We start from the raw sequence: 15,884 nt of genomic DNA on the forward strand, positions 1-15,884 counted from the left end.
TAGAAGACCTGTAGAAGGTATCTTTGGCATAGAAGAAATGTAGAAGGTCTTGTTAGTGTAGACGTTTAGAAGGTCTTCTTATTATAGAAGACATGTAGAACGTCTTCATAGTGCAGAATACATTAAAACACACTTCCTGCATAGAAGGTCTTCTTAGCCTAGAAGTCGTGCAGAATGTCTTCGTAGAATAGAAGACCTTTAGAAAGTCTTTTTAGAATAGAAAACTCACGAAACTCTTCTTGTTACTGAAGACCTTTACAATTTATTTTTAGTGTAGAAGACCTTTGGAAGGTCATCCTGGTGGAAGATCTATTGTAAAGGACTTTTAAAAACAGAAAAACCTTAAGCCATGTCCATCTGACTGTCTGTCTGGTTGGCTGATGCCCACGATGCCCACCACTTTTTTCCCTCATTTTTTCCAAACTTAGTTTAAATTCGAATAGGGGTACCTTACCACCAAAGTGAACAATTATTCACCCAAACTGTAACTCTCAAAGGGAGTAAGTAACCCATCTGGACGAAATTTATTTCCATTGCAATATTTTTCCAAGAATATCAAGTTCTAATAAGAAATATGTTCGTCCACTCGTTGGGGTACCTTCAACATAAGGGAGTTTAAGGGCACGTCACGATTCATGTTATTTTTTTGGAGCTTGTCGGAAGTCACGTTCACACTTTTGGAGAAAAGTTCAACATTTTTGACTTAATTGCAGTTTAAATCTTGTTGGAGGATCGTTTTGATTTCTGTTTCATAGTGTATGTTTTCAAGAAATAGATCAAGCTCCAAAATTTGGCAAAACAAAATTTAAATAATTCGCAAAATTCAGTTTAAGATCATGTCTTGGATCGCTTCAATGGTTTTGTTTGCAGCAGGTCTGATGGCAAGTCCACACTGCCTGACATGAAGTTATGAATTGAAAATGCGACTTGGCCTAAACTTTTTTACATTAAGATTTTTTTTTCAATTGTATATTAGGTTGCAGACAAAACCTGCGGAACCTCCCTTAGAAAAGTTCAACATTTTCGATTAACTGCAGATTAAGTCCTGTGCGAGGATCGTTCTGTATGAGGTTGTCCCTAAGATCTTAATTAGAACGATATATTTGTTTATTGGAAAGTCTGGGTTTCCTGGTGACTCAAAATATCTTAAAAAATGCTACGTAACCAACTAAAACGACCGGTGGGAGCGATAACTTTCAGAAGGAGTGACTGAGGTCTTTTTATAATTCTATAATTTTATTATCCATACGTCTGTCGATAATGGTTCAACGTTTGTCAAATGTTCCAAAAACCCTGTCCAAATGATAATATGATGTTCCCACAAACATTTCATATCACTGCGTTCACCCCGATTCATATAAGCTCAAGTACATGGAATCTACTTTGTATCTACTTTGTATCTTTGAGTCTGAACGTGGTGGTGTGTCTAAACACGCCACTTGCTGAGAAGGTTTACATTGCTAAAATACTCATGAAATGTCGACAACATTACGCTGATGGGTGTTTTTGACATCTTAGAATATGTGGTGTTGTCTGGTTCGGGACCCGGACATTCAGCGTGCAAGGCGGGTGTTCATTTTATTGCTCCACTTACGCTAGAAATTTCAAGAGCTTTATTTGTCACCTACGAAATGTATATTTTATTTTAATATTAGGGATCTGTTTATCGTTTAGTTAGGCCCATGAACAGATCCATAATCGATAAAGCAGGCTGATTATTTATACCCTCAGCATTTATGCTAACGAGGGTATATACACTTTCATACGGGCAAAATGTGCCTCATCAAAATAATGGTTTTCGACCCCAAGTATGTTTAAACGAAATGTGTTTCAGACAATTTGGAGTTGATTTAGCCATGTCCATAACTCTCGAACGGATAAGCCGATTTGGACCAAAATTTGGCTTTCGTAATATTGTTCAAACTTAGTTTAAGTTCGAAAATGGGCCATTTCGTTCCACTCCTTCAGGTACCTCCCCCACAAAAGTTCGAAAATGTTCGGAAAATTTGTGGGCACGATAACTCTTGAAGGGAGCAACCGATTTGATCCATACTTTGCACATCGTGATCTTTCTATCAGACTTAGATGAGGTTCCAATATGGACTCAATCGGTCCACTCGTTCGGGTACCTCCCACACAAAATTTTGGATAAGATTTGGAAAAGGTTTCGTTTAATTTGGCAAAGGTTTCATTTAATTTGGAAAATCTTTCATTTAATTTGAAAATGCTGTGTATGAGGCACTCAGCGCCAAAACGCCCTAACCACATGTGATTATAAAGATCTAAGCGGAACCTTTTGAAATTAATACTAAAAAACTCCATGTTGCATTGTTTTAGCAGGTAATATAGTCTAGTGTTATACAATGCAATATGGAGCTTTTTAATATTTATTTCAAAAGGTTCCGGTTAGATATATATAGTCAGATTAATTTTTTTAACATGTGGTTTAGGCCGTTGTGACACTAATCACCTCATATGTGTGCTGTGTATATAGATTTATGAGGTTTTTGTTGTTTTGATGTTGGAGATAACCCAAGTTTTTGCCAACAACTCCAATAAGTTTTCTTGAATGTTTACAGAACTCTGTTTAATAATATTTGGTCCATTTAACTGTGAAGCCTATACACAATTTAATTTTTCCCTGTGAATTCAAAATGTTTAACCTTTTTTCGCAAATTATGTGGAAGTATCAGCTTTCCATATTGAAAATTTATCATTTCATAAAAGCCGTTTTTATGTCCTTCATTGCTCTAAGAGTGCTTATCAATACATTTTCTGCTTGAATATACAAACAAGAAAAACTTAAAATTTAAATTATTATTTCCACAAAATTTCATAATTTTTTATATTTATGAAACAAAAACAATTAAATAAACATAACTGTCATTAAACAATATTTTATTAAATCGCCGAAAAAATAATTATTTACATATGTCTGTTTAAATTTAATTCTAGGTGAGCAATTCAACCGATAACCAGGTAACATTACGTGACGTTAACCTACAATCAGCCGGGCGATTTCGCTGTGAAGTATCCGGAGAGGCACCCTCATTTCAAACAGTTACCGAACATGGTGATATGGTTGTTGTATGTAAGTATTCAATGGAGCAAGAAATACAAAACAAAAACCTAATAAATAATAGTTATTAAAAAAAGAATTTGGAAAAAAACTTTAACAACAATATTTGTTGAATATCGTACAAAAACATTTCTGTTATTAATTTTATAGCGAAAGAAAAACAACTAAAACACATCTCTTAACAAAAGCAATGCAAACAGACCATACATACATCTGAGTGTATGTGCAGATTTTAACAAAAAAAAAACCCTAAACCATGTTGTTGGTTGTTTTTAATATTTGTTAAATGCGACTCATATATCAGAGGAAAAATTAAAAACCATGAGGACCTATGCCATTTTGCTATTCTATGGGACAAGTTATTTTACCATCGATTAAAAACACTGGAAAAGAGTACAAAAACATGCAATTCATTTTTGTCGATGTTTATTTTTTTCGTTTTATTATTCTCTGTATATTTTTGTTGGAAGCTGATTTGCTTTGCTAACTAACTGTAATTTGAACTGCGAACAAAAAATTTCAAAGGCTTAAAGGGCACGAAAAGATTTAATATCAAAGTAAAAGCGTATTTCTGTTTTTTTGCTGCAACTACCCGACTCCATGTTCGATTGAAAGCAATATAGAACATGAGTTTCATATAAACTAACATTGCATGAGAGAGATTGGTACAATATTGCAAATATAAATCTGATGACATCTTTTATTGAATACAATATAACAGCGAGTTTTAATGTTGAAACTTTGAAACATGAAAGCAAATACAAACAATAAACAAACAAAATGTATATGACAGCAAAGAATACAAAACGTATGCCAGCCCAGCAAAAAAAATCCTTTAATAATATTTGGTTTTTATAGTACTTTTTTGTAGTTGTAACCACTTACAAAACCCCCTACTGACCCATTATTTTAACAAGGGCATGTCGCACTGAATTACTAGGTATTCTAGTTGAAAAATAAGCCAAAGAAATTTCTATTTTTAGAACAATGGAGGTGAAATCTGTTTTCAATTTCAATACACTTCATATTTTTTATACCCTCCACCGTAATATGGAGCGACTAATTATATTTGTCATTCCGTTTGTAACACATCGATATATTCCTCGGAGACCGTACAAAGTAAATGGGGATTTTTCAAAATGAGGTTTTTGATTTCCTTTATTTTTTGCTGTGGTGATGCTGCTCATCAGCAAAACATTTTAATATATTTTCAGATTTTATGTGACTAAAGGTTCCAGAGATATCGCGCATTAAAAAACCGAATTCTGTAAAAACTATATGCTAAGAAGTACTCATAATCGCTCTAATATTGGTCCAAAAATCTTTTTTGTATTTTTATTTTTGTTAAGCTATTAAATAAAAACTAGTACAAATTTTGCACAGTGGACTCGGATGCAATTTTTGCGATTTAATTTTTAAAATCAATTTTTATTAATGATTGTACTCTTCGATTTTGTTGAATTGTTTAGCCCTTATAAAAAGGTACCTCCCGTTTTTCAGTAGTTTGAAGGTTGTGTCTTCAGTATCCCACCGAAATGACTAAAATTTGGTACTTAGTCTTCGTTGAGGGTATACAAATTTCCACCTAAAATTTTTCGGTATAGGTCCTCATCTTCATATAGCCCCCAAAGAGCGGTACCTCCCGATTTTCGGTATCTATTTTGAAGATTGTGTGACCGAAGTGACTGAAATTTGGTATTTAGTCTACGTTTGGTGATATAAATGTTTCCATCTAAAATTTGTCGGTATATGTTCACATCTTCATGTAGCCCCCATAGAACAATATCTCCCGATTTTCGGTTTGTATTTTGAAGATTGTTACCTCAATATCCCACCGAAACGGTTGAAATTAGGCGCTAAGTCTTCGTTGGTGGTATACAGGTTTTCAAATGAAATTTTTGGTATTTCTCCACGTCTTCATATAGCCTCCATACACGCCTACCCTCCGATTTTTGTTGTTTTGGAAGTTTTAGCCAAATTATACAAACGGAATAACTGAAATTTGGTATTTAGTCTTCGTTTACCGTAGAAGCCATTTATACAGGTACAAAACATCCCTTGCAAACGTCAGACAGTATAGCTTTACGTATTTTTATAGCCCCATCTAAGGTTTTTTGAAGATTTTAGTCACATTTTTCCAACGAATTGATCGGTAATTGGATTATTGTGTTCCCAGAAGATAGAACAAGTAAAAAAGTAACAGTCGGCTTTGCCGACAGAGATTTAACCTCTGCCTACGTGAATTAAAACTTTCATCTACGGACAGAAGAATTGTTGAACTTTTGTGAGGGAAGTTAACATAAAGAGAAGATCAATATCGGCCATTTTAGAAGTTAAACTAAATTTGGAAAAATATAAGGAGATCCAACGTTTGGATAAATTTAGTTGGTCCGTTCAAGGGATATCGAGCATACTATTTTAGTGACATTTTTTTTAAATATTGGAGGGAAGTACACGAAGTTATTGCCAATCTTCGAACTGAAACTAAGTTTGGACACCTTTTGGGCGGTTTTCTCAAGAAGTATGGACTTGCCTCTGAAAAAGCATTTACCGTCGTGTGGGAGGTACACGAATGAGTGGACAAATATAGTCCACATTCAAACCTGATATACATATGGCAGTTTTAGTAGGATGTGTAAAGTATGGGCCAAATCGGTCACTCCCTTCAAGAGTTACCGTGCGAACATTTTTTCCGAACATTTTTGAACTTTTGTGGCTGAGGAACCTGAAGGTGTGGACCAATATGGATTTTCTTCGAACTTATACTAAGTTTGGACAAAATATTAAGAAGGCCTATCTGTGTTGGGTTAGGTTATCTATCAGAGATAGATAGTCCAAAGGTCAACAAAAATTACCTTAAATATTAAGAAGGCCAAATTTTTAACCAAGTCTGCAGATCCGTTCAAGAGTTATCTTGCGCTCCAACCACTAGACACGGTGTCATATGGTTTTTTTTTGCAATTTTCAGGCTATTTGCTCAGGAAGTATGGACTTGCCCCAGACAAAACTTGCACCGTCGTATGGGGGGCGGTGAATAAAAGTTGTTACAACAAGAATCAAAGCGATTCGAGAGCAGGTCCTAAACTGAACTTTTCCAAACTTTTTGTGTGGGAGGTACCCAAAGAAGTCTGGTAAAGTCTGGTAGAAATTTCACGATGTGTATACTATGGGCCAAATCGGTTACTCCCTTTCAGAGTTATCGTGCACACAAATTTTTCGAACATTTTCGAACCTTTGTGATATAATCCATCTTCGAACTTGAACTAAATTTGAATAAAATATTACGAAAGACAAATTTTGAACCGAAACGGTTGATCCGTTCGAGAGTTATCGTGAGCTCCAGCCAGCCAGCCAGGCAGGCAGACGGACGGACAGTGCTAAATCAGCTTCAAATTGTCTGAAACGGATTTCGTCCAAACATACATGGGGTCTAAAACCATTATATCGATGAGACACATTTTGCCCGTATGAAATTGTATATACCCACGTAAGCATAAATGCTGAGGGTATAAAAAGAGGATTAAAACTATTTTTTAAGAGAACTAGCTGCAATATATAGCATTTCAGGTTCCCAGTGACCACCAAAAATCGTTAACATAGGTCCATGTTTTGGTATAGCCCCCCTATATCGGTACCTCCCGATTTTCGGTATTTTGATGGATTTTAGCTACAATTTGTAAACGATCTAGCTGTAATTTGACATTTGAAGTTCTCAGTGGTCACGAAACTTCTCCACAAAAAATCTTCAACATAGGTCCATGTTTTTGGTATACGCCCATATAACGTTACCTTTGAATTTTCGGAATTTTGAGTTTTTAAACTGCAATTTGTAACCGAACTAGTTGTAAATTAACATTTGAAGTTCTCAGTGGTCACGAAACTTCTCCACAAAAAATGGTCAACATAGGTCCATGTTTTGGTATAGCCCCCATATAACGTTACGTCCCGATTTTCGGTATTTTGATTATTTAAACTGCAATTTTTAACCAAACTAGCTGTAATTTGAAATTTGAGGTTCTCCATCAAAACTCATTAACATATGTACGTCCATGGTTTGGTATATCCCCCATATAACGGTACCTGCCGATTTTCGGTATTTTGAGGATTTTAGCCGCACTTAGCGACTTTTTACTAACGGCCGAACTAAGCGACTTTTTACTTGTTTTTGTTTTATTATATTTCGCTCTCTCATGGACTTAATCATGCGGACTTCTGATTTGTTGCCGAACACTCTACATATTTTGCTACTATGCTACGCGTACAAACATTAAGGGTTGTTTAAACGCTTACATGTGCACCACCATCTTTTTTATTTTGTTAACAAAAAACTCGCGTGCCGACGATGAGTGTTGAACATACAACCCTAGGATTTGTAGTCGGACACATACGCCCGACACCGTACTCGTAACATAGTAAGGAGTAATAAAAGTAGTTATTTTTGTGTACATTACTTGGTAATGGGTTACATAATGACTAACGGATCCGAATTTTTGCTGGGAACAGTTTATATTTTCCTATTTACCTGGAAACTACAAAAATGTGTTTTCTATTTTTCTTTATTATTTAATCATACAAATCCCGCTTCCAAATCGAAATGATCACCTATAATAATTGGGGTTGATTTTAATTTATCACTTACTGCTGTATATTGCTGTTCATATCTTTGCTTTAAAACTCAGTCTTAAAAATAAATCTATCAAATTCACTTCATATGTATCCTGGAAATGCAAAAACAACCCAGAAATAACACAAAGCTTCAACTAAACTTTTAAATCTTTTGTGGAAATGCCTTTAGCTGTATGCAGCTCCAGCTTTTCACATTTTTTTTTGATTTCTTCTATAACCTATAAAAAGCGACCATTCAAAAAGCAAAAACTGTTCCAAAAAATATGAAAATTTTTGTTCATGAGTTGACGGTGTTGACGCAAATATTGAATTTCTAGTGGAGTTTTTTATTTGTTCTCTGCCAAAGAAGAGCAAACAAAAAACAACTGAACAAAAAATGTTCATAAAAATCTATGTCCCAGAATATGAGCAAAATGTCCTCTTCTACACATGTCAAGTTGATAAAATGTCACAACATCACAAATGATATTGAGCCATGGTCACAAAGTTATAGCAACACTTTTTGTAAACGAAGTGATGGAAACGAAAATTAAGGTTTATTAGGAAGTCTAACTAACATTGGATAGGCATGGTTACGTATGGGAGAAAGTTTTGAAAAGAAAAATATACTTTGCTTTAAATTTTAAATTAGAATTTAGTTTTTAAAATTACATTTTCCAACATGTCAAGTATATAAAAGAATACTAAAATAAATACATTAATTTGTGTAATAAATAAATACACGAATTTAGCATTTGTGTCCTTTTGAGAGCTAATAGTGACATCCAAAAAATTCAATAAAATATAATAAAAAAATATTTTAAATGTATGTTCATAGTAAACAAATTGGGGTATTTTATCGTCATTTTTCCCCAATTAGAACATCTCACGATTTTAAATTTTACTAATTTTAAGACACATTTTCCTCTTGTTTTTTTACGATTTTTGGCTTCATTTCCTCTTGCTTTTTATAGCACTAATTATTAATTATTGCTTCTTTATTTTTAGCCTTACCTGACCAGGGAGCCCCAAAAATAAGTGGCGGCCGTCCACGTTATCAAATTGGTGATACGGTGCGCATCAACTGCACTGCCGGCCGTTCAAAACCTGCCGTCCAACTATCCTGGTTTATAAATGGTGAACCCGCCGAACCCTATCAAATAAGGAAATATGATCCAGTCATTTGGGGTCGTGATGGCTTGGAAACATCCATTTTAGGTTTACAATTCCGTGTCGATCAACATCATTTTCGTAATGGTGATATGAAATTGAAGGTAAGTATTAATTTTGGAAACAATATACATATTCTCTATTGTTAAAAATATTTTTCAAAAAACCCTATTTTCCTAAAAATAAAATATTTTTAAAAATTCAAATTTTATTGAAATTACATTTTTTAAATACTTTTATCCACGTTCTTTGAATATTAAAAAGAATAAATTTGTTGAAAAGATATTTTTATATAAACTCCGCTAATGTTGAACTATATAAAAAATTAAATAAATTGAAAAATATATTTTCTATAAATTTCAAATTGTTGAAAAAATATTTTTTGATGTCTATTTTGAATTTGTTGAATAAGTATTTTTATAAATAATTTTAACTAAACATTTGTAAAAATATTATTTTTTTAATTTGCACATTTGTATAAAAACATTGTTTAAGAAATTCAAATTTTTTGAAAAATATTTTTAAAAAATTTATATTTGTTAAAAAATATATTTTAAAGAAATTCTAAAATTTGTTGATTTTTTTAATTTTCAAATTTGTTAATCATAATTTTTAAATAATTTGAAATTTGTTAAATTTTGTTTTTAACCTACATATTTGCCTAAATATATTTCTTTAATTTCTACATTCGTAAAAAAATTAATTTAAATTTATAAGAAAAAAAACTATTTTATAAAAATTTTAGATTTGCTGAAGAAATATTTAAAAAAAACTTTAACTGTGTTAACAAATATTTCTTAAACAATTTCTAATTTTTTAAAAAAAAATTGTTTATTTCATTCAAAATTTTTTAAATTTCCACTATTGTTAAAAAATATTTTTTTCAATTTCTTAAAAAATTTAACATTTGGTAGTTTTTTTTTACATATGCCAAAATGTATTTTTTTAGATTCCAAATTTGTTGAAAAACATTTCTTAAAGAAAAAATCAAATTTATTGAAAACATACTTTTTAATAATTTTGAGTATTAATTTTGAAAACAATATATTCCTTATTGTTAAAAATATTTATCAAAAAACCACGTTTTCCTCAACATAAAATATTTTAAAAAACTCTAATTTTATCGCTCATTTTTTTAAAAATTCTTATCCATGAAATATATTTTATAAATATTCAAAAAATTGAAAGCGTTGAAAAGATATTTTATATAAAGTCCTCTTTTGTTGAAAAATGTTAACAAATTGAAAAAATAGATTTTAAATAATTTTTTTTTTATAAATTTCAAATTGTTGAAAAAATATTTTTTGATATCTAATTTTTAAGAAATTGAAATTTTTTGAAATTTTTTAAAACATCTTTCTTTAATTTTAACATTTGTTAAAAAAAAAATGTTTAATTAAAATTTATAAAAAAAAAAATTTAAAAAAAAAATGCATGGTGTGCTAAAAAATATTAAATATTTAAAAAAGCTTTAGTTTTGTTGAAAAATATTTTTTTTTAATTAAATAATTTATTAAAAAAATAGTTTAGTTCAGTTGTTTAATTTTTTTAACTCACTTTTTGGCAAAATATTTTTTTCTTTCAAGTTTGTAAGAAACGTATTTTTAAATAATTTAACATTTGTTATTTTTTTTATTTGACAAAATATTTTCCAAATTTGTTGAAAAACATTTTTTAAAGAAAAAAAGAATCAAATTTATTGAAAACATACTTTTACAAAAATTTCAAATTTCAAAAAAGTAAAATTTGTTAAATGTTCCTGATTATTAAAAATATTTTGAAAAAATCAAGCTTTTTTAAAATATATATTTTTGAAGAACTCCTTATAAATAAAAACAAATATCTTTTAAAAAAATATTTTCAAGAAATTTAATTTTTTTTAAATTTTCATATTTGAAAATTTTAAAAAAGTTCTTTTTTCTTTAAAAAATGTTTTTCAACAAATGTGGAAAATTTGGAAAACGTATTTTTCAACAATTTATAATTTAAATATTAACAATATTTTCCTAAATTTCAAAATCAAGATTTTTTAAAATATATATTTTTGAAAAAATCCTTATTTGTTATTATTTTCTTAAATTTCAAATTTTTGTTAAAAAAACAAATTTAAATTTCAAGTGTGTGGAAAAGTATTAAAAAAATAGTATTGTGAATTTGTTTTAATTTCGAATTTGTTTAAAAATGTTTTGTGAAAACACCACGTTTATTAAAAATACTTTGTAAAAACTTCACGTTTATTGAAAAATATTTTTTTTTAAACTACACGTTTGGTGAAAAAATATAATAAATAAATAAATAATTAAAAAAAAAAATATAATATATATAAAAAATATTTTTTAATGGTTTAGTATTTTATAAATAATATTTAAAAAAATCAAATTTGTTGAACTATTTTTGAAGAAATATTAAAAAGAATCAAATTTATTGAAAAATATTTCTTGACAAATTTTTAAAAAAATGTTAAATATTTCAATATGTAAACTTTATATTTTTAACTTTTTTATGAATTTTTGAAAGAATTTAAAATTTATTGAGAATAGATTTTAATAAAAAAATTAAAATTTGTTGGGAAAATATATTTTTAACTCCATGTTTGTTAAAAAAATTAAATTTATTAAAAAAAATAAAGTAAATGTTAAACATTTTTAAATTTGTTTTTTAAATCATAGAAAATTAAAATTGCGTAAAAGTTAAAATTTTATAAAAAAATATTTTTTAAAAAACTTCAAATTTTATAAACAAAAAACAGGATTTAAAAATCAAATTTTATAAAAATATTTTTAAAAGATTTTATTAAAAATAATTTTTGAAGAATTACAAACTTGTTGAAGTATTTTTGAAGAAATATTCAAAAAATCAAATTTAATAAAAATAATCTTCTCATTTTTTTAGATAGATTTTTATAAATTTGTTAATTCTTTTAAAATATACAAATTTTGAAAGAATTTAAAATTTATTGAGGATAGATTTCAATAAAAATTAAAAAATTTGTTGAGAAAATATTCTTTTTAAAAATTCCACGTTGGAAAATATTTGTTAAAAAAATTAAATCTATTAAAAAAAAAATAAATAAATAAATATTTAAAATCTTATGACAATTTTTTTAGCTCTACGTTTGTTGAAAGAATGTTGTAAAATGCCCCCTTTGTTACAAAATAACAAAAGTTGTAAAAACGCCACATTTTTGGTCATTCTTCGGCCCTCAATAAATAGCATTTGTTTGGCCCTCGATTAATATTACTTAATAATTTAATATGTACATAAATTAAATGACTAATTGTGTCCCTTCTACTTTCTCTTTTTATTTTTAGTGTGTTGCATCACTTTCCACATTCTATTGGCGCAGCAATGAAGAATCTGTCGAAGGTGATCGTCCACAAAAAGCACCCGTTCTAGAATCACGCGAAACTGTGTACGCCAGCAATTCAAGAGCTGATCCCGTACAAGGTATGTCATTGCGGGAAAGTTTTGTTACCAAAATTTTATCGTTTTTCATTCAACCAAATGCAGCCAATAAAACGGATTCCACAATGACAACAATAAAGCCATCAACGCTGATATTGCTGATAGCAATGGCTTTACTGACATCAAGTGGTTGTTTTGAACAACTACATTTCAATGGCAGTGGCGGTGGTTGTGGTGCAAGACGTCTCAACAGAAAGCACCGACAAGAAGTAGAAGAAGAAGATGAAAAAGAAGAAAATTTAGAAAAGGAAATAACTAACAAATCAATTTATGACATAGACGACAACAATGATGATGAAGATGTTAACAAAGAAGAAAATACAGTAAATAATAAGTATCACAGCAAAAAGGAAGATGACGAGCATGACGAGGACCATAAAGATGATACCAACCATGTCCACAACAAGCCTGCTCCTAAAGTTGTCTATGGTAAAGGCCAACTTGTTAGTGCTCTATCAAAAGAAATGCAGTTTAATAAGGAAATGTCATGTCTGCCAATAATGTTGACAAACCCCACAACAACGCCAACAATCGCAACAATACAAGGCACAATTTCGCTATACCATCAGCACGCATTTAATGTGACAACATCCGTTTCCCTTGAACAAATATTTAAGTCCCGTAACTCCTACCATGTGAAAACATCTAGACCGTCATTATTAACGTTGCCGTTGTCATCGTCAACATCGTCGTCGCCATCATCTTTGTTATTGTCCTCGCCCCCATGCTTGTCATTGCCATCCTCCTCCTTGTTGTGCAAAGTAACCTCAACCTCAACTGCCACCCAAGAAGAACAACAGCACCATCAGCACCAGACCCAAAGCTTAGTAGCATCAAGGTAGCTATTTAATTGAATTAAATATAACGGCAACTTCCAGAGCATGAATTGCAGAATTTTTGTTCGATAACTTTTCTATCTTACAAAAGATTTCGCTCCATTCTGCTCATGGAAAACCAACGTGAACTTACATTCAAACAAAACACAAAGTATAGAATTTAGTTTTTAGTTCCTTATCAGTTTGTGTGTGTATTTATAATTTGAAGTAAAAAAGTAAAATGGAAGAAGTAAAAAAACAAACAACACAAAAAATATACCAAAAAAATATTTTGAAATAATTATTTTTTAATTCGCCTAAGAAAAGCATAACAAATGTAAATAGTATTTGTTAAATTTTAAGAGAGTTTTATTAACAAAAATGTCCTTCCCAAAGGATACTCCAAAAAAAATCCCTCACAACAAAAGCAAAACAAACAGCCATACTATACATATAACGTTATATATAGAGATAAGATACAAAAACAAAAATATTATATCTGGAAACAAAATTAATTTTTTTTAAATATAATACAAAGTAATTGTAATTTAATACTTTTTATGTGTACGTATGTATTTGTGTAGCTCCATCTAAATGGAGGTAACACAAAATATTTTTCCTTTGTCTCTATATCTCTATACGATTTAATTAATTTAAGGTACTCATCAGCCACATAGTCCATAAGTTTTTAGGTAGTCAAATATAAAAACCACGAAAAATCAAATCAAAATTAATTTTTACAAAATTTTTATTTCACCTTAAGTGACGAAACGTCTCGTAATTATGTAGATTTTATTTGCCATATAATAAATATGTGTACAGTTTATAAAAAATAAAAATAAAAAATATATATTATAAAAATTTTATGTTGGATTTTCTTTGTTTCTAATTATTCTTGTTCGTCCTAGACATTTTTAAAAATATTTTTCTAAATCCACGTTTTTTGTTCTTTGAGAAAATATTTTAAAAACTCCTTGTTGCATGGTCCTTGAAAAAATATTAAAAAAAACTCCACTTTTATTGTTTCTTATCTTTTTAAGCCCTACTTTCGTTGGTTCTTAAATCATTTTTTAACTGCACATTTTTTGGTCTTTTATTTTTTTTTTTTATACCCTCCACCATAGTATGGAGGGTATATTAAGTTTGTTTTTCCGTTTGTAACGCATTGAAATACTCATTTGCGACCCTATAAAGTATATATATTCTTGATCAGGATAAAATTCTAAGTCGATCTGAGCACGTCCGTCCGTCCGTCCGTCCGTCCGTCCGTCCGTCTGTGGTAATCACTCTAGCATCCACAAAAATGGAGATAGGACGCTGAAATTTTGGGAAAATGCGTCTTTTGTTTGCAGGCAGGTCAAGTTCGATGATGGGCTATATCGGTCCACGTTTTGGTGTAGCCCCCATATAACGGTACCCCCCGATTTCCGGTATTTTGACGTTTTTAGCTACATTTTCAGACAGATTTGGCTATAATTTGACATTTAGGGTTCTTAAGTATCAATAAACTTATATAACAAAAGTTGTGGACATAGGTCCACGTTTTGGTATAGCCCCCATATAACGGTACCTCCCGATATACGGTATTTTGACGTTTTTAGCTACATTATCAGACCGATGTAGCTTTAGTTTGACATTTAGGGTTCTTAAATGTTAATAAACTTATATATTAGAAGTTGTGGACATAGGTCCACGTTTTGGTATAGCCCCCATATAACGGTACCCCCCGATTTGCGGTATTTTGACGGTTTTAGCTACATTTTAAGACCGATTTGGCTATAATTTGACATTTAGGGTTCTTAAGTGTCAATAAACATATATAACAACACTTGTGAACATAGGTCCACGTTTTGGTATAGCCCCCATATAACGGTACCCCCGATTTGCGGTATTTTGACGTTTTTAGCTACATTTTCAGACCGATGTAGCTATAAATTGAAATTTAGGGTTCTTAAATGTCAATAAACTTATATAACAAAAGTTGTGGACATAGGTCCACGTTTTGGTATAGCCCCTATATAACGGTTCCCCCCGATTTGCGATATTTTGACGTTTTTAGCTACATTTTTAGACCGATTTAGCTATAATTTGACATTTAGGGTTCTTAAGTATCAATAAATATATATAACGAAAGTTGTGGACATAGGTCCACGTTTTGGTATAGCCCCCATATAACGGTACCCCCCGATATACGGTATTTTGACGTTTTTAGCTACATTATCAGACCGATGTAGCTATAATTTGACATTTAGGGTTCTTAAGTGTTAATAAACTTATATATTAGAAGATGTGGACATAGGTCCACGTTTTGGTATAGCCCACATATAACGGTACCCTACGATTTGCGGTAATTTGACTTTTTTAGCTACATTTTCAGACCGATGTAGCTATAATTTGACATTTAGGGTTCTTTTATGTCATTAAACTTATATAACAAAAGTTGTGGACATAGGTCCACGTTTTGGTATAGCCCCCATATAACGGTACCCCCCGATTTACGGTATTTTTACGGTTTTAGCTACATTTTCAGACCGACTTAGCTATATTTTGACATTTAGGGTTCTAAGTGTCATTAAACTTATTTAACAAAACTTGTGGACACAGGTCCACGTTTTGGTATAGCCCCCATATAACGGTACCCCCCGATTTACGGTATTTTGACGTTTTTAGCTACATTTTCAGACCGATGTAGCTATAATTTGACATTTAGGGTTCTTAAATGTCAATAAACTTATAAATTAGAAGTTGTG

General features: G+C 30.6%; 1 protein-coding gene across 2 annotated transcripts in view; it reads left to right on the plus strand.

Moving 5' to 3' along the window:
- beat-IIIc (beaten path IIIc) overlaps nucleotides 1-13,995 on the plus strand; it is a 370,410-nt gene extending 356,415 nt beyond the window's left edge. Inside the window, exons 4-7 of one of the 2 annotated variants that reach the window (XM_073970398.1) lie at nucleotides 2,956-3,091; nucleotides 8,693-8,958; nucleotides 12,166-12,301; nucleotides 12,365-13,422. In XM_073970398.1, the coding sequence (XP_073826499.1) occupies nucleotides 2,956-3,091; nucleotides 8,693-8,958; nucleotides 12,166-12,301; nucleotides 12,365-13,161 (1,335 nt within the window). In that variant the 3' untranslated portion in view covers nucleotides 13,162-13,422. Of the gene's footprint in view, nucleotides 1-2,955; nucleotides 3,092-8,692; nucleotides 8,959-12,165 lie in introns of both variants that reach the window. The other variant, XM_073970397.1, reaches the window with a different exon arrangement.
- Nucleotides 13,996-15,884: the final 1,889 nt, after the last annotated feature.

The sequence above is a fragment of the Musca autumnalis genome, unplaced genomic scaffold (assembly GCF_047663935.1).
Source record: "Musca autumnalis isolate F117 unplaced genomic scaffold, ASM4766393v1 scaffold_2, whole genome shotgun sequence".
NCBI lineage: Eukaryota > Metazoa > Arthropoda > Insecta > Diptera > Muscidae > Musca > Musca autumnalis.